The sequence below is a fragment of the Dermacentor variabilis genome, chromosome 1 (assembly GCF_050947875.1).
Source record: "Dermacentor variabilis isolate Ectoservices chromosome 1, ASM5094787v1, whole genome shotgun sequence".
NCBI classification, from domain to species: domain Eukaryota; kingdom Metazoa; phylum Arthropoda; class Arachnida; order Ixodida; family Ixodidae; genus Dermacentor; species Dermacentor variabilis.
The window spans coordinates 270,019,336-270,043,865 of NC_134568.1; the positions used below are offsets into that span (position 1 = coordinate 270,019,336).

The following is a 24,530-nucleotide window of genomic DNA, read 5'->3' on the forward strand; positions in this document are numbered from 1 at the left end:
TTCTTTTTCTCGTCTGCTAGCCAGAAAGCGTCCAAAACTCTGCCGTGCGGAAATGCAGTCGGCCAGAGAAAAACGAACGCGCATCCAAGTGCGCAGCGCGGTTGTCGATGCAGCACGAGAAAAACGCATGCGCTCTGGCTGGATCGGCAGCCCGCGGGTTACAAGAACAAAAGAAAAAAAAAAGAGGCTCAATGTATCCTCGCGAATAAAAGTCTAGGTAGAAAAATAAATAAGAACTTAGTTACAATGGTGGATTTAGTGTCTTGACATGGATGCTTTGGCGCAGGTGGAAAAAAAAATGTTCATATTCTTTTCTGTGACCTGACGGCACAAATGAACCACCACAACGCTTTGTCTCATCGGCCCTCGCTGCGTGCTTTGTCGACTTGTCTGATAGTATGTTGATTTGGCTTGTCTCGTTGTATGGCCCGATGTACGACTTTAGAAAAGTCGATGCACCTTTGGCGTCAAATGTTTACAACTGCTTTAAACCCACAGTTCCGTAATTGAAGATCAAAAGCACGACTTTGGAAATGTCAATGCACCTTTCGCATCAAAATGTTATGAGAACTTTATACCCACAAAGTTTGAGACTTGAAATCCAAGCGCTCCGTAGATTCCGCGGCCTCCGCGAGATGCCGAGACGAGCCCGCTTGCCATCAAAGCGCCCTTGAAATTTTGTGCTCGGTGGGGCTCCTTGCGTTACGATATGTGACTCCCGAAGCATGGGCGTTGCCGCGAAATCCAGCCCGATTTGGCAATGGTCGCGCTAAAATGTCTTTTCGAGCGTGAATTAAGGTCATTCTAGACAAAATCGAGCATGATTTCCGGCGCCGGGAGTTTTTTTGGTCGGCGGCGCATGACAGCACGAAAGTATTTGGGGGGGGGGGGGCTGAAGCCCCATAAGCCCCCCCCCCTGGCTACGCCCCTGTTATTCATGTATTTGATCCCTCGACAAATTTTATAAGGACGAGGCCGGGCTTCTACGTGAGCATATATATATATATATATATATATATATATATATATATATATATATATATTCAGAAAGATGGTCCCCCCCGCCCCTCGAAAAAACTTTCCGCCTTTGTGTGCGGCTCCTCCACATGCGAAAGTGACTATGGTGCACTGGGACGCGATCGGAGATCTTTGTACGGCGCGTTCGTTCGGTTACCGGCGCGCGCGAGTGGCCTACACCGCGCCGACGTCGCCAGCCACGGGGCGCGGCCACGTTTTTGGTGACGTCAAAATGACAACACGCTCCTGTCAATCATCGTGCAACCGAGCACGTAGTCTGCTAGGCGCCGATCCCGGTGGGAGTTGGGAAGTTTGGAGCCACCATCTCTCGTCACGAGACCGCCTTCACATGGCACGTCTGGTGGATTGGATGCTAACGGCGGCTTCGGCAGCTGATTAGCACGTTCGGATCTAATCTATAGTTTAATTTGAGAAAAATGGCGCTTGCGTTGGGAACTTCGGTGTTTCCGCTGCCATTGCTCGAGGAGGACGGAGAGCGGATGGCATTGCGAAACGCGCCTGAAGAAATGGCAGAAACCGATTTCCGGCGTCGCTTTCGTTGCTCGAAACAAATAGTACGTTTGTTGTCCAGCGAAATCATCATCATCATCGGCGCCAGCGAGCCACAGGAATGTGGTTGCTGCCTCTTGAAATGTGCGCCACTACTCCCGTTGTTTCGTTTTTTCTTTCTTTGTTCTCGCTGTGCGCAACACCACGTAGGGACGACGCAGAGAAACTAATAGTTATAAATAGTAGTATTCACATTTACTGCTATTTGGAAACTTGCTTAAGTTTGAAAAGACAAAAATAATTTTTAGATAAAGATTTTATTCATTGGAAGACGAGAAACATTCCGTTTTCTAGTGTACTGTCTGCATGCAGACGACAAACGAGGGAAGTAAACTTCCGGGGAGTTCACCGCTTGCCGATTGGCTGCTCCCTCCGCCGTGTTTTTAGAAATTTTGCATACTGCCACTTTGTGACGTTGCAGCAACCGAACAGAACGTGTATCGAACAAAGATCTCCGATCGCGCCCCTGAAGAGTACTCGTGCACACGTTCAGTGCTCCCATCTTCCGGAATCATTCTAGGAACCGACTTCGCGACTGCATAGTTTAGGATGTTTTACCGATTCGCTGTGTTTCTCTAAGGATGTGTTCATTTGAGCGTGCAACGCCAAAAGAAGGGCATTTGTGATTTCAGTCTTACGCGAAAGTGAAAAAAGGAATGCGGAGCCATTCCACTCTGGGAGGTGGATGACCTGCGGAACTGTATATATATGGCGATGAATATGTTAATAAATATGTTGATTGAAAATAAACGACGCATACCACAATGAATTTCGTTTTGTCACGATTGCTTTTGTTTTATTAAATTGCATACTCAATGCTTTTATGATTCTAACCTTCTTTTGTTTTGTTTTCTGGATTTATTGTTTGGTCACCAAGGTGATATCGCTTTATGATCGCTATGATATACGGCCAGTGGCTCTATGGGGACACTGGCAAGGTTCTTGGCCAATGTGAGGTCTATATACGACCGATGACGCGTCGTGGGCACACTGATACTTGTGTAACATTGAGTGCCGAACCTTTCCAAGAGAAACGCCACGAACCACTTTTCGTCTGGCCGAGACACGTCTATGTTGAAATCACCCACAATTACGATGGGAGTGGAGTCGGTAGGGGTGATCGCCAAGCGTATGCAAAGGTGCATATGCGTGGCGTTTGCGCCACCATCTTCGTCCGTATTACGTGCCACCAGCCGTCGCTGCGCACATTCCCGCTTCTGTTCACGACGGTGTTCTTCGTAAGCGCGCTGTTCTTCCGCAGGCCTCACCGCACGCGGCCTACCCATTTCACGGGTGGAAAGGAACTGAGATTACGTGGTTTAATTGCGTGTAGAACAATTCGGGTCGTTAACAATTGGGGTCGCCTACCATTTTTGCCTACGCACACAAACCGCTAGAACATAGCGTATAACAGCTCCGTTGTCGAAAAAAAAAATAAAATTAAAGGATCTGCATTATGCGTATGTACTATACTATGCACGGGGGGGGGGGGGGGGTGGACTCCGGTTCCCGAGCCACCTCCGAAGTTTTCCCTCTCCCCCCCCCCCCCCCCCGTCCCAGAGGGTGGTTACCAGAGTTTTGTTACCCACATCATTCGCGGTTTTTGAACTGCCTCTATCCTATCCCCTTAAAATTTTACTGTGGCTGAAAGCTCACTGCGTCATCATGGCGTCATTGTCTGTGCAACGTGCAGAGCTGCCGGCTTGGCGCATGCGCTCTCCGCAGCTGGGTCGCCGCCTGACCACGTGACTCGCCGCGCGCCTGGCTAAAGCCTGTTTCACATGCAAGCGATTGAGCGAACGGAGCGAACAGCGGCGCGGCGCTGCGAAGCTTTTCGCGAGGTTTCGTTTCACATGCATTGCCGCCGCGCGTTTTCTGCCGCAGCGAATAGCAATGTTGCTGGAAAAAAACACGGGACTTTCAGCCAGTTTCGGTAGTTTGCGACTACCAACATAAGCATTGCTTTGTCCCTGCCTCTCAAATTTTTATTTTATGAATACATATACTGCGCTTAGCAATTAAAAATTCGTTGAAAAGCTCTCTGGGCATGTTGTTCGTACCCCGTGTAGCAAGTAAATAAACATCGTCCTATGCGCAGGCTTTCCCGCACTAGTCCTCCACTGGTCACGTGTCGAGGCGGGCCGTTCGGAAGCGGTGCTGCCGCTCTGCCGCTGCGATGAAATTCCAACCTGCCCGAACCTCGCCGCTCCCGCCGCTAGTGCCGCCGCCGCCGCTCGAAACAGATTTCTGCGGCGCGGCGGCAGGATTCGCGAGCATTTTCGCTTGCATGTGAAACAGGCTTAAAAGGAGCGCCGCGCTCGCCTAGTCCCTGCGAGCTGGCCATGGGTGAGAGCGAGGCCGAGCCGTCTTCTCCGAGCGTTGCGGGGCAGCCGTTAAGGCACGTTTATAGTCCGACGTTATCGGCGCGCGGGCGAGCGTTGTTCGCGGTCAGTCACGCTACGTCTGTTGCGCTGCGCCAGCCGAGATGCCATCCCCATATATGGCGGCGAGGAGTTACGGAGTCGCCATCTATCGGAAGCGCCTCGCTGGCGTAGTATGAGGGATCACGTGGCGCGCTCCTCATAGGTTTTGCTGTCAGCGCTCACTGAAAACACCACGCGCGAGCTCTCCCGGACATTTCTGTAAGCACTTTAAAAACGAGGGAAGTTTTTTTACTGTCTAAATAATAATCTTGGGCAAACTGAAAGCACACAATCGTTTATAGACGCTGTCTCTTTACCGAATACGTACAGTGAACGCCACTGCGCGCGGTCGCCGCGATGAAGTATCCCGAACCAGCTTCTTGCGGGAAAGGTAGGTAAACGCTGAGAGCAAACTATGTGAAATATGTTCCTATAGTGTTTGTATAACTAAATGGAGCGTAATAGAACGAAGCCTCAATGCAGCGATCGCGCAGATTCGCAGCGACCGACTGCGCGTCTGCATGCTTGTCCGCGCACTGTTTCGCTTTCCCACGCGCGCGTTTTCGCTCCGTGCCATGAGCTTTAGGCCGCAGAATATGAGCATTTGACAGTATACAAGCAACCATTGTTGCGTGGGCGCTATCAGAGCTGTTCAAAAATAATTTCATTGTAGAGACTTCGACGCCTACACGGACTGTGATGTCCCGTCGCGGCGATTCAATATTTTTTTTCTTCTAAGTTCTTTGAACTTTCAATATTATTTCTCGAGTTGCGTCGCACTGTATGTTCATCGGTGTTCTCAGCGTGCAATTTCCCGCTGCTTCTTTTTTGTAATCCGGTGCATTAATTCATAACATAAACAAGACCATATGCCATGCTTTCTTTAAATGTGCTTCTTACCGCTGCCTTTCCACCCCACTGAACTTGCCAGTATCTATACCATCGACAAGTTCATAGACCAAACCATCATGACATTAGTCGAGCAGCGGACTCGGGCGAGCGTCTCAGTGCGCGTTTTCAGAACATCGCAGACCGGGCGCCGTAGCAGAAATCTTCCTCGCGTCTGTGCTTGCTGCATACCCGAGTTGTAGCCGATGACTGTTTGCCGGTTTTATGTTTCGCGAGCCAAGCTTCACGCAGCTTCTTGTCCTGCGGCTACGTGTGAATGAGGCTGACACCGGCCTCCGTTACGTGCATCCGGCCCTGCGGCACCGAGCAGTAGCCTACCATGTTGCGCGCCTTCAAAGGCAGCCACTACCTATTGTAGTGCTTTCAAGCGTTCTAAAGGAGCCACTCGAAGGGGGAAAATTTCACCACTAAATGAGGACCGCAGCGTACGAGGGAATTTAAACTCTTTTTCAGCTCGCTTCGGCGCTCCCGAAGCAGCCGACGCTGCCGCTATGTCCACGTGATCCCTCCTAGCACGTCACGCCGACGGTGGCGCCAGCTTTTCCAGTGGTGGAGCTCGAGGCCAATACTTCAACGCGCGCGCCGTCGGCTGCTATCTTCGGAGCATGCGCAGAACGTTCGCCAACTCGCGCGCCGTCCGCAAAAGCCGTCTGAGGAGTTGTGTTGGCACCTTTTTTCTTCGCGCGCAATGCATTGTGGGTCGACGCGGTCGGCGGCGCCGGCGCGCGAATGGAGCAGGAGCCAAATTTGCGCCGAGCCCGTCGGGGCGCGCTGGCAGCCGCCGGTTGCGTCGGCGCTGCAGTGCGTCGGACTATAGAAGGAGTTGTTTTCGCCAACGTATACCGTAGCGTGCGCGCGCGCGTTACGTCGGTCTATCTTTGGCTTTGAGCCGTCGTCGCCAAGCGGCGTCTGACCACCCCGCAGATATCGCCCGGCGAACTGCTTCATTGGAGAGGGTCCGGAATGCAACAGGCGTCGCACCGTCGAGATCAATATGTAGCGACCGCGCTCACACCCTGTCCATTCGTGCTTCGACGCTGCGCATGTTCGCGGCGTCTCTTTGCATGTAAAAAAAGATTTTGGAGCCCATTGAGGCCGTATCTAGCACTTGCGCTTTCCCTGTGGCACAACAGGCATCGCGCCGTCGAACGATGCGTGTCTGCCCAAGCCTAATCAGTCATGTCTAGGCACAGCCGTCATACTTGGCTTAACGATGACTGTATACCCAAGTATAAGAATTAGTTAAATCAAAGGTTAATCAAGTGAAACCAAGACTTAACCAGGCTAAACCAAGCTTTCGCATTGCATATCCAGGGTTATCTGGACTAAGCTGCAGCCATGTTTTTTTTACTGACACCATGCACAAACAATATATTTACGTACGTACATAGGACAAAATTTATAGTTTTTAAAGAGAAAGAGGTAGCCAGCTAAAATTTTTTTTATGGTATGGATAGCCTATGCCTAGAGAATGGATATGTTGTCTTATCTTCACCTCGTTTCAAACTGCTTCGCGTGCTTTTTCTAGCCTGAAAAAAAAAACCGGCAGACTTAGGTGACCCCTTCTGCAGAGTCTTATCAACCGTATGCAGCTTTTCTGGACACGAGGGTTTAGTTCGTGTGAGTGCCACCACGTGGCGTACTGTCCTTAAACTTTTCAAACTTCCCGCGGTGACGAGTGATGACGTCAACAAAACAAATATAAAATTAGAAGCTATCCCTGCGCATTGAACTTCGCCACAATGCTTGTCCCGCTGGCGTTATCAGTGTTCTTGATAAAACGTAGCCGCTCGTCGTCTGGAAATGGCTTATCATCCTAAGAGCGTTTAGTCGAGACGAGGGACAATTGATTCGGGGCTTTTGACTTTTCCTTTATTTTGGTACTAAGGAGTAAACAAGCTAGGGTAATCGTCGGAAGCACCCCGCAGCAGCGTTTCTTCAGTCGGCACACATTCTTAACGTTCGAACATCGCACAGCGTCTACGAGAGACGCCATCGTGAACTGCTTTTGATTTTGACTTATCGATTTCGTTAAGGTGCCCCCAATTATTTCCCTAGCGACTTTGATATCCGCACACATGGGCTACCGCAGCAGCTGCAAGTCGAGATGTGCATAACTCTTTAGATGGATACATGGATAAGTTGGTTTTGCACCTTGAGGCAGAAGGCACTACACAAGAATTGTACCAGCTGTCTCTGTGTGGTCGTGCGTTAACATGCTATGGCCGAAGCTGCTCACAATATTACGTCCCATTTACTGACCACCGGGCCAGGTACACTTTTGGGTATTACATATATAGTACTTCCGGTTAGTTGTGAAAGTACTGTCATGTCACGGTTATCCACGTGCGTGAAAGAAGACCATTATTGAAGATTATTGTGCAGTAATATATGCGGGATTTGTCTATTCTATATAACATAGCAGCAATGTAGACTAGCAGATATCGAATGCCAAAATGGCTACCCACATACTCAAAGACCTCGCGCACAACTCCTGACACTTACTTGTATTCAAGAGTTGTGCGACTCTCAAGGACATCCTTAAGGAATGGTAAAAAATTAATTATGGGGTTTTATGTGCCACAACCACGATCTGATTATGAGACACGCGGTAGTGGGGGATTCCGTTATAATTTGGTCCAGCTGGGGTTATTTACCGTCCACCTAAATCTAAGTACACGGGTGTTTTCGCATTTCGCCCCCATCAAAATGTGGCCGCCGTGGCTAGGATTGGATTTCGCGGTCTCGTGCTTAGCAGCCCAACACTACGTCCACTAAGGAACTACGGCGGGTAAGGAATGTTGGCAGTTCGAGGAAGGTGACAGTCGGCACGTGAGACAATTTGTTTGCATCGTCATGGCGCGAGAATCGGTACGAGCCGTCGGAGAATGACCATAGAGTGCATTGGCATTTAATGTGATGTAATCCGCGCCCAAAATTTTATCCCCGAATGACCCTGTAACGAATGACGACCAGGCATCTCGCTTATACGTGCAGTAGCTTGACAGTTGCCGGGCGCTGGCGTCGGCCAAAAGACCTACTTGACCTATCTACAACACTTGCCGATGTTATCGCCTTATTTCGCACCATCGAGTTTCGGCTGAACTCCTTCAACAGCCAATTTACTTGTCCGGAATTTTGGCTACCAACTTTAAATTTTTTTATCTTTGTCACCTTTTATGTTTAAGCTAGTACTGTCCTGAGATTTCCAGCGGGTTCACTTTTCCCAAAATGCCTGCAGTTTTGTCTGCCTCTGTTCATATTTTAGGGAATTTTTAATAGACGTTGAAACCATAGCACGGCCCCTTGACGATGCTGCTCAAAAAGTCATCTTATTTTCCCGAGGTCTTGTGCAAGCTTCTGTCTTCTTGCCATTCGCCAACTTCTTGATTTCCCTGTCACTTATATCCCATTTTTGACGACTGCGATCCCACGGAAGTTGGAAATGATGTCATGGCCATGGGATTGAAGCCGTTCTACCGTGGACACTACAGCCGCTTTTCCTCACTGCGAATGAAAATATTGTATTAATGAGCACCAATGTTAAGCATATAAATTCACAGCCTAAAAAATTACGGATCCCACGCACTGTGGGAGTCGATGTAAGCGAAGCTTTTGTGTTGCTTGCTTCTATTGACGGTAATTAGCGGTAATGCTGACTGCGAATGTATAATTTCTTCAGCGTTTAGTGCAATACGAGAGTAGCGAGTTGATGGCAAATGCTACCTTGCGTGCACCACTGCTTTTTGTCTGCACAGTACACAACACAAAGCGAGACGTGTTTGCTTGAGGCGTTGTTGTGCGCTATTTTTTATTTATTATTAGAGGGTTGAGCATTGTCATTGCTTCATATGGCACATCACATCGCGGCAGACGTGTTGGCAGAACTATGAGGCTCTACGTGCTAAAACTATAATAAGGTTATGAGGCACGCCGTAGTGGCGGACTCCAGATTAATTTTTACACCTTGGTGTTCTTTAACGTGCCCATAAATCTAAGTGCACGACTGTTTTTGTATTTAGCTCCCGTCGAAATCCAGCTCCCGCGGTAGGGATTGAAACCACGACATAGAGCGATGCCATAGCCGCACAGCTAGCGCGGCGGGCACAGAAACGTTGATTTGACGTGCGACCGCTTCCTTAGTGTTGTATAGACCCTACGGTTATTTAATGTGGCTTTGAATCTGCAGGCTCTGCGTCAATAGTCCGCTTGACGAATTTGCATTGTGTTTGCTTTTGAAGATAGCAGGAACGTACAGTACCGTACCTTCCATTTGGCCGGCAACTGTTGTCGTGTCTATAGTAGTAGCGTTTCCTTATCTTCGTTTCCTTAACGTAACCTATTCCCTGTCACGACCTTCCCTCTTGTATGGGAACTGCGAGCGAAGAGTGGCAAGACTGTTATTCCCTCCTTTCGCGATTGCGCTGGTTTTACCCATTCTCTGCCTCATCTCCTTGCTCCCTCTCTACCATTCTATTTCCCTCTCCTCAGGACTTGCACATTATAGTAGACCGGTAAGCGCTGCAGTTTCTGCAGTGCTTTTGCGGGGGGTCACAGATAATTACAGCTCTGAAGAGGCTAGTGTAACGACGCCCAGGGAGCTCCAGAGAGCACTGTGAACGTGTGACGCAATGAAAAGCTCCAAACGAGTTTCTCACATCGCCATTCCTCTCTGCTCCGTTCCTTTTATGTATATGCACGCCCCGCCCCCCACGCGGCGTGCAAGGCAGCAGCAGCAGTGGAAAAGTCGAAAGAGGCAAGGAAAGCTTTGCATTAAAAATAGCTTTATTTGTTGGCGCAATGTCGTGTGTCGTCGTGGCGTTATCGCGTCCTTTGCGGGGTTTCATCACTGCGAGAGCCAACTGTCCGATTTGCCCACTAGACTTTTCGCCTTCAGGAGCAACTTGTATCCCGTTGCCAAGACGCGAATGGTCTATCCGGTTTACTACAGACCTACAATACTTTGTTTTCAGTATGTACATTACTTTCGTCATCCACAGGTATACTGTGGAGGCACTTGCTTTTTACTGCACTGTAAGAATAAGTGAACTTGTTTTCGAATTATATTCTCTTATAATGTTGTATTCTTGCTATCACTGTCGTACGTAATCTACACAGAGTACTCAGGCACCCTCTAATCCTTTCCTTATGCCCGCCATTGTAATGCAAATAAACATAGCTTGAACTCATTTTCTCAGAGATAAACGCTGAATAAAACGTTGACGTCATGCTGAACAATATCAACAAGGGCCGTAGTACTCGATTTTCTGATGTCCCTGTTCGCAAGCTCTTTCCTTTTTTTCAGGATGTGATCTTGTATCGTAGAAACGTCCCTCGGACGTCTCTGATGTGCTCGTTTTTATTCTCAAGTACCCAGTGCCCTGTCATCGCCCTAACTCCATGATGTCCTGATGGCAGGCAACCATGGCGTGTCGCGCAAGTATGGCCACGCTGAATCGTTTGGGTTGGCATATTCTATTTAGCTTGAAAAGGCCGTCCATCTAACCTAATTGTCTTCTTCAATCTCTTACACACCACACGAGTTCTCTCATTAAGCCAATTTTCAACTCACCCCGCAGGGGCGTCTGTGTCAGCAGGCGTTTGGTGTGTTGCGACACCACGTACCCGAGCACACGAGGGTTGGACCCTCCCGCGTCTAACCGTGCGCGGCTTAGCCGCGTTCGGGGAAAGGGGGATCCTGGAGGTTGAGCCGATGCTGGGTGTTCGGACCTTTAAAGCCCCCCGGCGGAGGCAACACACCTCTTTGGCCTCTGCTTCACGTAGACGGCACCCCCGGACTGACCCACCCGGGGGAAATCGGTGGTCGCCTCTTCCTCTCTCTCTCCTCAAACCTTCATCTTTATCTCTCACTTTTTTATCTTTGCTATCTTCTTCTCTCTTCCAATTACTTCCTTTCCCCACGGCGGCAAGGGTTAACCTTGTGTGGCTATTGTTACGTTTCGCCTACGACGCGCGGTATAGCCGGCGCCGATGCAACGGACGCCGGGGCTTCGTTCAAAGCGGCGGACATTTTGGCCCGTTCAGCGCTGCCGCAACGCTTCCCGCCAAGCGCATCCCGGCATGTTTCAATGCCACGTGTCTTCGTGTGTGCGTGTGTGTGTGTGTGTGTGTGTGTGTGTGTGTGTGTGTGTGTGTGTGTGTGTGTGTGTGTGTGTGTGTGTGTGTGTGTGTGTGTGTGTGTGTGTGCATGTTGGTGCCCACGCTTGTCAAAGCGCGGCAGCCGGGGAGAGGAGCTCCCCAACTGTGAAGCGAGGAGGTCTGACCGGCGCCGGCCCGGCGGATGCGTCACTTCTCGTCTCAACGTGTCCGCGCGCCGCCGTCACGTGCGCCTCATCCCGAGCCGTTCCTTCTTGCCCTCGACTCCGAGAGTATAAAAGCAGCTGCCCCCGGACGCCAAGAGAGAGGCTTCGAATTCTTCCGTCGAGTAACGTGCTCTCCCGTCTCTCCACTTCGGTCGACCTGACCGGCCGCTCTTTTGCGATGCTAGAATAAACACGTTGTTCTGTTAACAGTCGACACATGCTTTGCCAGGACCTTCGGATGCTTCCAGCTGTGCCCCAGGCCGCCAGGCCAACGCTACCCTTGGGGCTTGCGACCCAGATGCAACAACTGTTTGCCAGCGGTGAGATCGCGACAACGGAGGCCAGCAGCGAAGATATGCGGTCGACTGTATGCTGAGCAGCACAACGACCATCCGGGAGCAGTGCAACGAGCCCTGTGTGATGACTGGTTGCCTGCAGCGGAACGACTGCGCTGAATTCTTGGCTGCGAGGTTTGGTGAGTGCGGGACTTTCTTCTTCTGAGTTTTGCCAGGCTTTTGTTAGTGTCAGAAACAGAGCTGGTAATTGTGGTGTTCGTTGCTGCCGGGTTAGTTTGCGGCAAGACAATAGTAGGCAGTAGAGAAAGCAGCATTCAGAGCAGCCATGGATTGGAAGTCATTGCGCAAACCGAAATTGCTGGAGCTTGCAAGAGAGTTGGGTCTGAATGTCTCAAACTCAGAAAACCAGAACTGCTAAGGGCTATTCTTGAGTTAGAAGCTGAGGATGACGAGCTGTCGGAATGCTTTGAGACCATTGAGGAGAGGGAGACGGCAAAAAGAGAAAGACAGGAGCGCGAACGTCAACACGCTTTGGAAATGAAGCGTCTCGAGGTAGAGATGGAACGCGCTCGTAATGGAAGTCAGGCACACGGTGCAGGAGAACGAGTATCGTTCAAAATGACTGACCTGATGCGGCCGTTTAAGCTTGGAGAGGACATTGGTTTGTTCCTGGTTAACTTTGAGCGAACGTGCGAGAAGCAGGGGTTCTCTCGGGAAACGTGGCCACAGCGCTTGCTCACTTTGTTACCCGGCGAGGCGGCCGACGTAGTCGCTCGCTTGAAGAGAGAGGAGGCAGAGGATTTCGACCAAGTGAAATCGAGTCTGCTAAAAAAGTACAGGCTGTCAGCCGAGGCGTTCCGTCGGAAGTTTCGGGAAAATGAGAAAGGCAGAAGTGAGTCATATACAGAGTTTGCCTACAGGCTAATGTCAAACATGCAGGAGTGGCTCAAAGAAGAGAAAGCGTTTGGTGACCACGAGAAAGTTCTGCAGTGTTTCGGGCTGGAACAGTTTTATATTCGGTTACCTGAGAACGTGCGGTACTGGGTCTTGGATAGGCCAGACGTTCGTACGGTGGCTAAAGCCGCCGAGCTAGCCGAGGAGTTTGTGACGCGTCGGGCTCGCAGAGCTAAGGACGGTCAAAAGGGTGAATTTGGCTCCAAGTTTGAGAGGCCGAAGTTCACACCCATGAGAGCAAGGGGGGACACACGTAGTGCGGATGCGAGTGAAAGCAGTCCGACCGAACGTAAGGAGACGGCGGAAGCCGAACGCAGAAAGCGGTTCGAGACGAGGCAAGCGCGCGTGTGTTACACGTGCCAGAAGCCGGGTCACTTTTCGGCGCAGTGTCCAGAAACAAAAACAAAAGTCGTGTTTTGGTCATTCTGCAGAACTGACTAGAACATGAAGCTTCTCGAGCCTTACATGCGAGACCTCCTTGTGAACGGGAAAGAGTGCCGAGTGCTTCGTGATTCCGCAGCTACAATGGATGCAGTTCACCCCTCTTACGTAGAAACCGATATGTTCACGGGCGAGTGCGCATGGATCAAGCAAGCCGTGGAAGCTCATAGCGTGTGTCTGCCCGTAGCAAAAGTGCTTATTGAAGGACCTTTCGGAGCACTTGAGATGGAGGCCGCAGTGTCATCTATGCTGTCCCCCCCCAGTACCCGTACCTATTTTCGAACAGGTCCGATCACCTCCTGCGCGAGAAGGGGCTTTTATTTGGTGAGGCTAGCGTTCAGGCCTTAACCAGATCGAGAGTTCGGGAGCTCGCTGCAACGGCGGTAGTTGCGGGGCCGACGTTGTCGAACAATGAGGAAGGGTCGGAGGCGCAGCAAGCTGATATTCAGAGCACGTCCGAACTGAATAATATTGAGCCTGTAGCGTTGAAGGCACCAGATACTGGAGAGGAAATGCCCGACACGGGAAAGTTAGAAGAGCTATCTGCAGATTTGCTCATCGCGCCTACGTCAGATGGACTTAATAGGTTGCTAAAAGTCAGCCGGTCGGCTTTGATAGCCCAGCAAAAAAAGGATGGCAGCCTTGAAAACATGCGCTGCAATGTGAAGGAAGGTATCGCCAAGAAAAATGCTCGTTTTGTGGAAAGGAGTGGGGTCCTGTACCGGAAGTATCTAGACCGCAGGGGAGTGGAGTTCGATCAGCTGATCGTACCTCAGTGCTACCGTCAGGATCTGTTGCGCTTGTCGCATGGGGGTTCGTGGTCCGGACACCTAGGAGTTAAGAAGACTAAGGACCGTCTCTTGCAAGAGTACTATTGGCCAGGGTGTTTTCGTGACGCAGAACACTTTGTGAGGACATGTGACACCTGTCAGCGGGTGGGAAAACCAGGGGACAAATCGAGGGCGCCGTTGAAGTTGGTACCTATCATTACGGAGCCTTTTAGACGGCTCGTTATTGATACAGTGGGACCTCTGCCGGTAACAACCACGGGGTACAGACACATTTTGACTGTGATCTGCCCAGCGACAAAGTTCCCTGAAGCAGTGCCGCTTAAAGAACTCAGCTCAGTTGAGATAGTCAATGCATTACTGTCCATATTTGCGCGAGTTGGTTTTCCTGCGGAAATCCAGTCAGATCAGGGCACAGTGTTTACTATCGCTTTGACGACAGCCTTTCTCGGAAGGTGTGGGGTAAAGCTGTTACACAGCTCAGTGTACCACCCACAGTCGAATTCCGTTGAGAAGCTCCACTCCGTCATGAAGCGCGTGTTGAGAGCATTGTGTTTTGAACAACAAACTGACTGGGAGCTGTGTCTGCCTGGGGTGATGTTTGCATTAAGGACCGCGCCGCATGCGGCTACGGGGTTTTCGCCAGCTGAGCTGGTGTACGGTCGCTCGCTGCGGTCTCCGTTTCGCATGCTTCGAGACGGATCACTGCCCTCTCCAATGGCTGCAGACCATCTCTTCCAAAAATGGCCGCCTCCTGCGCTGGAGCCTCGCTTTGCAACAATATTCCTTTGAGGTGCGTTACAAAAAGGGGAGTCTCAACGGTAATGCCGATGGCTTAAGTCGAGGCCCCTAACGTAGGAATCAGCCTCAAAGTTGTTTGTTACTGATGTTTTCTTCCTGAGGCAGGATTTTTAACATATTGCTTTTGTTTAGTGTTTCAAAGTTATGACGTGCTTTCTAGTGCAATTTTCCACTTTGTGGACGCGTTCTGAGTGCTGCTAGACTACTGTATATATGTAAGGAACTAGGCAGTAGTATAAAAGGGGAAAGAGCCTGGCATGGCTTAGTGAGGGTTGTGTCGTGCTTGCTGACTCAGCGGTTGAGTTTCCGCGTAGTTCTAACGCTTGCTGGGAACGAGAGAAAAATGGCAACTCTCCCGAAGACACTTTGCAGTGTCCTGTGTGAACCTGAACGTGAGAACGAGGCCTTCTCTGTGCGCTGCGCTCAAGAAACGCCGAGGGACGACCGACTTCGGTCATGAGCATCATCGAGCGACATCCCTCCGGACAGCGGATGCAGTCCCCTGACCATCGGGATCTCCTTCTCCCGGCGGGGCGGTCTGTTACGTTTCGCCTACGACGCGCGGTATAGCCGGCGCCGATGCAACGGACGCCGGGGCTTCGTTCAAAGCGGCGGACATTTTGGCCCGTTCAGCGCTGCCGCAACGCTTCCCGCCAAGCGCGTCCAGGCATGTTTCAATGCCACGTGTCTTCGTGTGTGTGTGTGTGTGTGTGTGTGCATGTTGGTGCCCACGCTTGTCAAAGCGCGGCAGCCGGGGAGAGGAGCTCCCCAACTGTGAAGCAAGGAGGTCTGACCGGCGCCGGCCCGGCGGATGCGTCACTTCTCGTCTCAACGTGTCCGCGCGCCGCCGTCACGTGCGCCTCATCCCGAGCCGTTCTTTCTGGCCCTCGACTCCGAGAGTATAAAAGCAGCTGCCCCCGGACGCCAAGAGAGAGGCTTCGAATTCTTCCGTCGAGTAACGTGCTCTCCCGTCTCTCCACTTCGGTCGACCTGACCGGCCGTTCTTTTGCGATGCTAGAATAAACAAGTTGTTCTGTTAACAGTCGACTCATGGCTCATGCTTTGCCAGGACCTTCGGATGCTTCCAGCTGTGCCCCAGGCCGCCAGGCCAACGCTACCCTTGGGGCTTGCGACCCAGATGCAACACTATCCTACCTTGGGTACACCATATTTGGTTACAGTGATGGCGTACGACTGGCGTCTGGCAGGCTTGTATGCAAGCTCTGCCACGTCCCCTCGTTGGGCTCCGTGGTGGGCGGTCGGCGTTGTTGCCGAACAAACGAATTTTCTTATGGCAGCGCAAACTTCTGTCTATGATCGGCGTCTGAAAAGATGCCGCACCGAAGCACCGTTCCAGTTCTCCTTTCGGAGCAACGCCCCGTCATTTCCCAAATACTATGTCGTCCGCAGTGAAAATAACATACCAGTAAGAAAGCTATCTCCCTTTCTGGTGGTCAAGTGTCTCAAGGACAAAATCGGAACTACATATAAAGCTTCAAAAATGTCTAGCGGGGACCTACTCTTAGAACTAAGTGATAAAGATCAAGCGCAAATGCTATCGGAACTTACCACTATTGGCGACGCCACCGTGACAATTTCACCGCATAGAACACTGAACACAAGCCGGGGTGTGATATCAGAGGAAGACTTCATTGGCCTGAGCGATGAGGAACGCCTTGAGGGTTTCCAGGAGCAAAACGTGACAAAAGTACAAAGAATAGTCATCCGCAGAAATGACCAAGAGATCCCAACAAAACATGTCATACTTACATTTGGAACAAGCGAAATGCCTACTTCTCTGGATGCAGGCTATGTAAAAGTAAACGTCAGACCATATATCCCGAACCCAAGACGGTGTTTCAAGTGTCAAAGGTTCGGACATGCTTCACATTCATGCCGAGGCCGAAAAACCTGTGCTAAATCCAGCTCAAACGATCATCAATCTGAAAACTGCACTTCTTCCCCACATTGTATTAACTGCAAAGGAGACCATCCAGCCTACTCGCGGTCTTGCCCATGCTGGAAAAAGGAAAAGGAAGTAATCGCATTAACTGTGAAAGAAAAAAATATCGTTCTTTGAAGCCAGAAAGCGGCTATCGTATCTTCCGCGAAGAAGTTACGCCGATGTGACGCAGTCGGGGGCAGCGTCACAGAGGCCTCCGGAGTCCTCCGAGCCCACGCGCAGTGGTGCTGCAGTGACTCCTCCCGCCCCCATGATGGAAGCCGCCGACGCTGCTCCATCCTCTTCCAAGGCCCTGCAAACACCAGTCCCGCAGGGCCCTAAGATCAAGCGAACTCCAAGGCCCGAGGCACGTGTCTCGGCGCCAAACTCTCGGTCCTCCAGCGCCTCAGAGAGCGATGGAGGCCGACACAAAAACTCCGGTGTCATTGACACCGAAGGACAAGCGCTCTCTCGAGCGCGGTAAGAGGGACGAAATCCCAGTAACCATTCAAAATAAGAAAGCGATAACCTAAAGGTTATCGCTCATTTGTATTAGCCTTTTTAATCCATGTCACCTATAATGCCACCTCTTACTTTTCCGTAGTGCCATTTCTGACCTTTCAATTCCAATATGACTTTTATTATCCATTGAAATTGTAGAGGCCTTTTACACAACTTAGGTGACATCAAAGACTTGTTAAGTAACTTCTCTCATGTGGCCTTGTGCTTACAAGAAACAAAACTTAGGCGGAAAGCACAAAAACATTTTAAAAGGATTCACTGTTGTACGGCGCGACCGTACTCAGGCGAACCGGCTTTCGGGTGGCGTAGCTATAGTTCTACGGAACGGCATTGCAGCTAGAGAAGTTGCCATTAATACTCACTTGGAAGCCGTTGCTGTCACGGTTTTAGCACATAAAACCATTACCATTTGTTCAATGTACATTCCACCACGTTCACATTTTGCTGTAGGAGATCTGGAGTTAGCTTTAAACCAGCTACCCAAACCTTTTTTAATAGCAGGTGATTTTAACGCTCATAACATATTACGGGGTAGCAAAACAACTGACACCAGGGGACAAACACTTGAAAATTTTATCCTGACTAACGAAATATGCCTTTTAAACACTGGTGCGCCAACCTACTGCTCCCCAAGCACAGGATCTATGAGCTGTCTTGATCTGGCGCTGTGCACTCCATCTCTGTTAATCGATTTTAAATGGAGTGTTAACAATCCTTATGATAGTGATCATATGCCCGGCATTATTAAAAAAAATATCTCCTTTTCCTACAGTACCATTAAGACCACCCCGTTGGAAACTCCATCTAACAGACTGGCCTCTCTTCAGCGAGAAGGCCAGTCTTGATCACATATCAGATGATCAAACAATAGACGAAATGAATGAAACGATTATTGCCTCCATACTTGCTGCAGCAGAACAGACGATCCCGCAATCCTCCGGCTTCTTAAGGTAAAAAACTAAAACCCTGGTGGATGAATGAATGCACTCAAACTAAAGAAGTACAAAACAAAGCATGGGGTATCTTTCGGCGATATCCAACACAAGATAACCTCCTGTATTTCAAAAAAAGCAAAGACGAAAGCCAGGTACACGCGTAGGCAAGCCGAAAGACAATCTTGGCAAACGTATGTATCCTCCATCAATAGCTCAATAACATCCAAAAGAATGTGGGATCAGCTTCGTAAGTTTAGAAGCGAGTACGCTCCTTATACGATCCCCATACTCTCACCTCCAGGTACACAAACGAATTTAAAAGAACAAGCAGACATACTAGGGCAGCATTTACATAACATATCAAGGTCACTAAACTACTCCACTGAATTTCAAAAGCATAAACAATCAGCAGAAAAACAAAAGCTTCCGACAGCAGGAATTTCCGAGAAACCATATAATGCCCCCCTAACACTTCCCGAAATCAACAGAGTACTCACTACTGGCAAAAAAACAGCGCCAGGTCCGGACAGAATACATTACACAATGCTCGCACACCTATCTTCAAAAGCAGCTAAGACATTGCTCCGCCTTTTTAACATAATCTGGGAAACAGGAAAAATGCCAAATGAGTGGAAAAAAGCCATTATAATCCCTTTCTTGAAAGCTGGAAAGCATCCTACAACAGCTACCAGCTACCGACCTATAGCACTCACAAGCGGTCTTGCCAAGTCCTATGAATCCATTATAAACATCAGATTGCCATACGTCCTCGAAACTGAGAACCTGCTCGATAATCATCAGTGTGGGTACAAGAAAGGCTGCTCCACAACAGATCATCTAGTTCGGTTAGAACACGAGATACGTGCGGCCTTTCTACAAAAGCAATATTGTCTCACAGTTTTCTTTGATCTTGAAAAAGCGTACGACACAACATGGAGGTTCGGTATTTTAAGGGATTTAGCGGATTTAGGGATCCGCGGCAGAATGCTTAAATGTCTAGCTGATTTCATGTCCGATCGAACATTCCAGGTGCGTTTAGGAACGGTGCTGTCCAGCGTATTTATTCAGGAAAACGGAGTACCTCAGGGATGCGTATTGAGCACAACACTGTTTGTGGTAAAAATGAACTCGCTCAATAATGTAATTCCATCTTCTGTAATGCATTCACTATATGTGGATGATCTTCAAATTGCATGTCGTGCATCGAACATGGCAACCTGCGAACGACAAATTCAAATTACACTAAACAAACTAACGCAGTGGGCATCTGAAAACGGCTTTCGCTTCTCAAGTGAAAAACTATTAGTGTTGTCTTCACACAAAAAAGAGGCCTACAACCAGATCCCATCCTTAAACTACAGGATGCCACACTACCCGTGAAACAAGAACACAAGTTTCTGGGTGTTCTGTTTGATAAAAAGTTGAACTTTCTCGCACACATCAATACTATTAAAATCAAAGCGAACAATGCACTTAACATTCTAAAAATCCTCTCCCGGAAACGGTGGGGCTCTGACCGTAAATACCTGCTACACACCTACCGCACTTTGGTGCGTAGCATATTAGACTATGGTAGCATTACATATGGTTCAGCCAGACTATCTTACGTCCGACGACTTGATCCAGTCCACAACTTAGGACTACGACTAGCATGCGGTGCTTACAGAACATCACCTATACAGAGCTTACATGTTGAATGTAATGAACCTCCTTTACAGCATCGCAGAGCGCTACTAACTTTTTCCTACATACTCAGAATCCGATCCTCACCACAACACATATGCTACAACATCGTCACAAAGTGCAGCTCACGCTTACATTACACAAATAAACCAAACATGATTAGGCCGCTTATCTTGCGATACGAGGAATACTGTCGGGATTATGACATCCCTCGGGAAGTCCTCCAGGTTGCCAGAAAGCCAGAACGTTTACCCCCGTGGTGTGATTTCACAGCGTTATGTGATTGGACACTAACAAATCTAAAGAAAAGAGACACACCACATCAACACATTATACAAGATTTCCGCTCTCTTCAAGACAAGTACATAAACTACATAGAATTTTATACTGATGGCTCTAAAACGGAAAAACACGTGGGTGTAGGGGCTGTAACAGAAAATTGGGAAACATGTATTCGATTACCTCAGCATGCCTCTGTCTACACAGCCGAAGTGTATGCGATATGGACGGTAGTTCAAAAGATCATTGCTGACAAACTTGAAAACACTGTCATATACACAGATTCATTAAGCGTACTGAAGGCTCTACACATGAAATCCCAAAGTGAACCCTTGTTAGGCGATATTCTGAATGCATTAACGTCAAACAAATATGGCAGATCAATTAAGTTATGCTGGGTACCAAGCCATGTTGGAATATTGGGTAACGAAGCGGCGGATAGATGCGCATCAATGGCAGCGAAAAACATTCAAAATACAGCACTTCCATATAAAGACAGTGTCAATGCGATTCGGAAGGCCTTGATGTCAAAATGGCAACGCGATTGGGACACTTGTTTAAGCAACAAGCTTCATCTAATTAAACCTGTCATTGGAGAGTGGAAATCATGCAGTCACCGGCAACGATTCTACGAGGTGATCTTGTGTCGACTTCGAATTGGACACACACATCTGACGCACAATTTCCTTCTCCGAAAAGAAAACCCGCCAACTTGAGAAAAATGCAATGAAGCTCTCACAGCCATGCACATCTTAATAACATGTGCACACATCGATACACTGAGACGGAGGTTTTTACACAGCCTGTATAATTTGCACATTCCATTACACCCTGCCCTATTACTAGCAGACGACCCCCTAGTGCCATTTCCTAACCTCTTCGACTTTTTTTAGAAAAAACTGGTTATTTACACCAACTATAATGTAAAGCAGGTTTACCTGCCCTAACTCTCCGTTTTATTTCGTCTTGTGACTGGCGCAGCATGGACTTAGTTGCCTTTGTGCCATTAAACCCCAGCTAACCAACCAACCAATTTTCAACTCACTCTGCCCTATTCCTCTTTTCGTTTGGGCCAAGTGTGTATATCGTTGTGTTTACCAAATACGCCCAACAGTATGCTACCACTCAAACCTTTCTGGCGACCTGAGCAACTGAAGTAGCCGGTTTTATTCAACACGGCGTTGACCTTCAATATGGCTATCTTAAACTACTTTCCGCTGACTTCGCCTCACCGCTTTCTCTTCAGAGTCATCTGTTACACTACTCGCTCGTGCTACACACAACACAAACACGCAACGCCCTTAATGAAGTAACACTTACACGCTAGTTGACATGCTGTTGATGTACATTACCTCTAATTACAGGGATAGGAGCGCTACCCTGCCTTTGGTGACATTATCGGTCTACAACGTCGCTCAACAACAGCGTTCGTTATTCACTTTTTTATTTATCGATAGGAGCGTACTGGGGGTATTTCCTCTGAATATACTTTCGGCTTTCGATGAGACTTTGCACGCCCGCTTATTCTGTTACGCTGACGGCGACCGTTGTCGTCAGGCCGCCACCTCATCCTGAGCTTCGTCATCATCAGAGCACAGAAACGTGTTTTCACAAACAAGCCACGTGATTCGAGCCCCTGTATCCGCAGCGTTCTACATTTGGGAGCTGGGCACGCTAACCACTACGCTACCGCATTCCCCCGCCACCTTCAACTTATCGGCCTTCCCACTTCTCGTTTTCGTCACTGACGCAGGCAGAATGGACGCAGAAACGAAAAAAAAGTGAAGATTGCTTGAGCCGCTAGGTAACACATGACTAACTCTGGCAGGCTACTCTCATCGGAGCGCATGTGGACTTGCGGCTGTGTGCAGATCATCGCCTTAGCTTTATTGTAAATTTCTTCTTTTAATCTTTCCGTCCCCTTTCCCTTTCCCCAGTGTAGGGTAGCCAACCGGGCTCAGTCCTGGTTAACCTCCCTATCTTTCCTTTATCATTTGCTCTCTCTCTCTCTTCTTTCATTGAGTCTTTCCGGTTAAAACTGAAATGCATGCCGGACAAAAATGAGACATACCGTTGTGTTAAAGCCTACGCCTTTAGTGGCCCATGAGTGTCTGGGTGCAGTCCGTGGTGGACGCAGGAAAGCGGTGATCACCGGTGAGGGGAGAAAGGAGAGGAGGCGCCATGGCCAGTAGCGCTGTGCGAGTGGGCGCGTGGGAGAGCGCGGACATGTGCGTGGAGGTGTGCGCACATCGGCGACAAACCTCGCAGCCATATGGGTGTTATTGCATCCCATCTCGCGGCCACGGCAGCGTCCGTTTGCAGAACAGTTCAGACAACAGCAACAGAGACAGTCATAGGCTATCGCAGTTTAGCTCAGCAAAGTGCCCATAGATTTTTTTTTTGCGTATTTTCTAGAGAGAAAAAAAGAACATAATGTCTTTCACAGATTCCGTAATATGTTTTAATGCCACGGCTAACACGTTTTAAGCGGACGCCCCCGTCACTACTAACCACGTGTCTCAACGGGCAGCTCGGGTCGCTCGCGCTGCTTTCCTGTTTTCCTGAAGGAAGCAGAAAAGAAAAAAAGAAAAGCGAGTTACGCATTCCGAGAGTCCTTGTCGCAAAGTTGGGAAAGAGCGTACGTGGGCGTTCTGCGGGGTCTCGCGATGAGCGAGAGCCCGCGCACTCGGCGACCACCTGGTGTGTACACGCGTGATTGTACGTGTACGCAAACGCCCGCGTACCGTGAGGTCGGAGCCCCTATAGCTTCCGGACGGGCGTGTAGCACGCCTGTTCACTCGTGGTGTGACCATAGCGAGTTGCTTGTTTGGTGTGGGGTGGCTCACGTGAACGAGCGATCAGTTTCGACGCAGTTAAAGCTGCACTTTATGCATGTGTGGGGTCTGTTAAAGACAGATTCTATTATTCTGTGCTAATAGCTAGACTCGCTTAACCAATTTAGCCTGATTGTTGAGCTCTGCGTGCGGGCGCGTTTATAGTATGTAGAACATTATTACTTTGGTTGTGCAGCCAGTTTTCAGGTGATTGCGGCGATGAGGAAACAATTCATGGTCTGTGGACGAGCTACCTCTACTGAGCTTCTTGAGATCGACGAGCTTGTGTGAACGCCTGTAATTGGAACGCCCTGTCTGTTATCTGTCCCTGCTCTTTTTTTTCTCTCTCCTTTGCGCTCTTTCCAACCCGTATATGCCCCGCCGACGCGAGGGCAAGTGGTGTTATCCTGGAGATTATGTTAAAGTGGCTACGTCTTGCAAACTCACCGGCTACAATTCATAAATTGGAATTTGTGCCATAAAGTAATTAAGATAATTAGTTGATTTTTGTCAATTAGTTGAAAATGTGTATTGATTTATCGTGCTAGTAATGGCCGCCTCTTCGAATAATCTAGCTCAGTGAGAAAAATTCTGCTGTCAGCCACAGGCGAGCTTTAAAAATCCCGGAAAACTTTAAAACTATCTCCCCGTATAAGTGAGACACACTTGCTGGTGGCGAGTGTTCTGGTTGGAGCGCGGAGGTTCCCCCGACCTTTTGCTCCCTCTCTTTATTTCGCGTGTGCATTCCTCCCTGTTGCGCGCGGCTTCTCGGTCGTCGTCTCGGCAGTCGGTAAACATTTTCTTGGACGCGTTTCTCTATAGAAGTACGAATTGCAACGGCATGCATCCAATAGAATGCTTCTCGCACTACTGCCAATTTGCGATATACGGCGCGCCCACAGGGCGCTGCGCTGCAGAATGGCTGTGAGGTTCGAAGTACCGGTATGCGCGGCCCCTTGTTTGCGTAGCTGCCGCCACTCACAATTAAATGTTGTCTTTCAAACCGAGGATCAGGAAGCACGTTGGCCGCCATGCTCTGCTCCGTTCGTGCAGCTTGTTCACTTGTCTCTTTGCGCTGTTAGATTCTTTTACATAAAACCTCAAGCCATTTAGAAGCCAGTTGCATTTCCTTCTCTAACAAGGAAGCTGCTTCGCGAACTTGTCCGTACTTGTTATATTTCGTTCTTTTGACGTGCGATCTATAACGTGGCGCCGATTTGATAGCAAAAGTGTGCTTTTTCTTCTTGCAGGCACAAATGAAACGCATGGCGGGAATAATTACGGTGAGAGAGAAAAAAAGTCATTGCTTTGTACTTATTTTGTGGCGTTAAGCGCGACTAAGCGTAATTATATACCAAATATTCTTGCAGGAAGATGCTCGACAGTACACCAACGATGGAAAAGTGCGCTGCATTGACGTCGGCATCTTGGCAGTTCTACTGATGAAAATGGGCTGGGATGAAGACAAAGCGCTGTCCGCTGCCAGCAAGCACAAGTCGATCACTCACGCGTTGTCATTCCTCAAGACTGCTGTTTTCATTGATTGCACGGTGTGCACTTTCAGCTTTCCGGAGAGTGTAAGAGTTTGTCTTGCTTTCGTCAAACCTTGCGACGACGCGAGAAGCGGCTTTCTTTTGATAAGCCATCGTGCCAGAGCTGACTGTCTGCCGCGTCGTTTAATATACCGCTTCTTTCGCTTTTCTTCATTTTCCCCAGGCAAACAGTGGAACCTTATTGATGTGATTCTGCATAATACGTTTTTTGGGATGATACGTTTATCTTTTGCCGGCCAACGTCCCATAGGAGCAATGTA

The 24,530-nt window shown here is 49.1% G+C and overlaps 1 protein-coding gene across 1 annotated transcript in view; it reads left to right on the forward strand.

The window, feature by feature from the left end:
- LOC142564577 (E3 ubiquitin-protein ligase RNF31-like) overlaps window positions 1-24,530 on the forward strand; it is a 71,724-nt gene that overhangs the window by 6,426 nt on the left and 40,768 nt on the right. Inside the window, exons 2-3 of the mRNA XM_075675634.1 lie at window positions 23,968-24,000; window positions 24,088-24,294. Of these exons, the coding sequence (XP_075531749.1) occupies window positions 23,968-24,000; window positions 24,088-24,294 (240 nt within the window). The remainder of the gene's footprint in view (window positions 1-23,967; window positions 24,001-24,087; window positions 24,295-24,530) is intronic.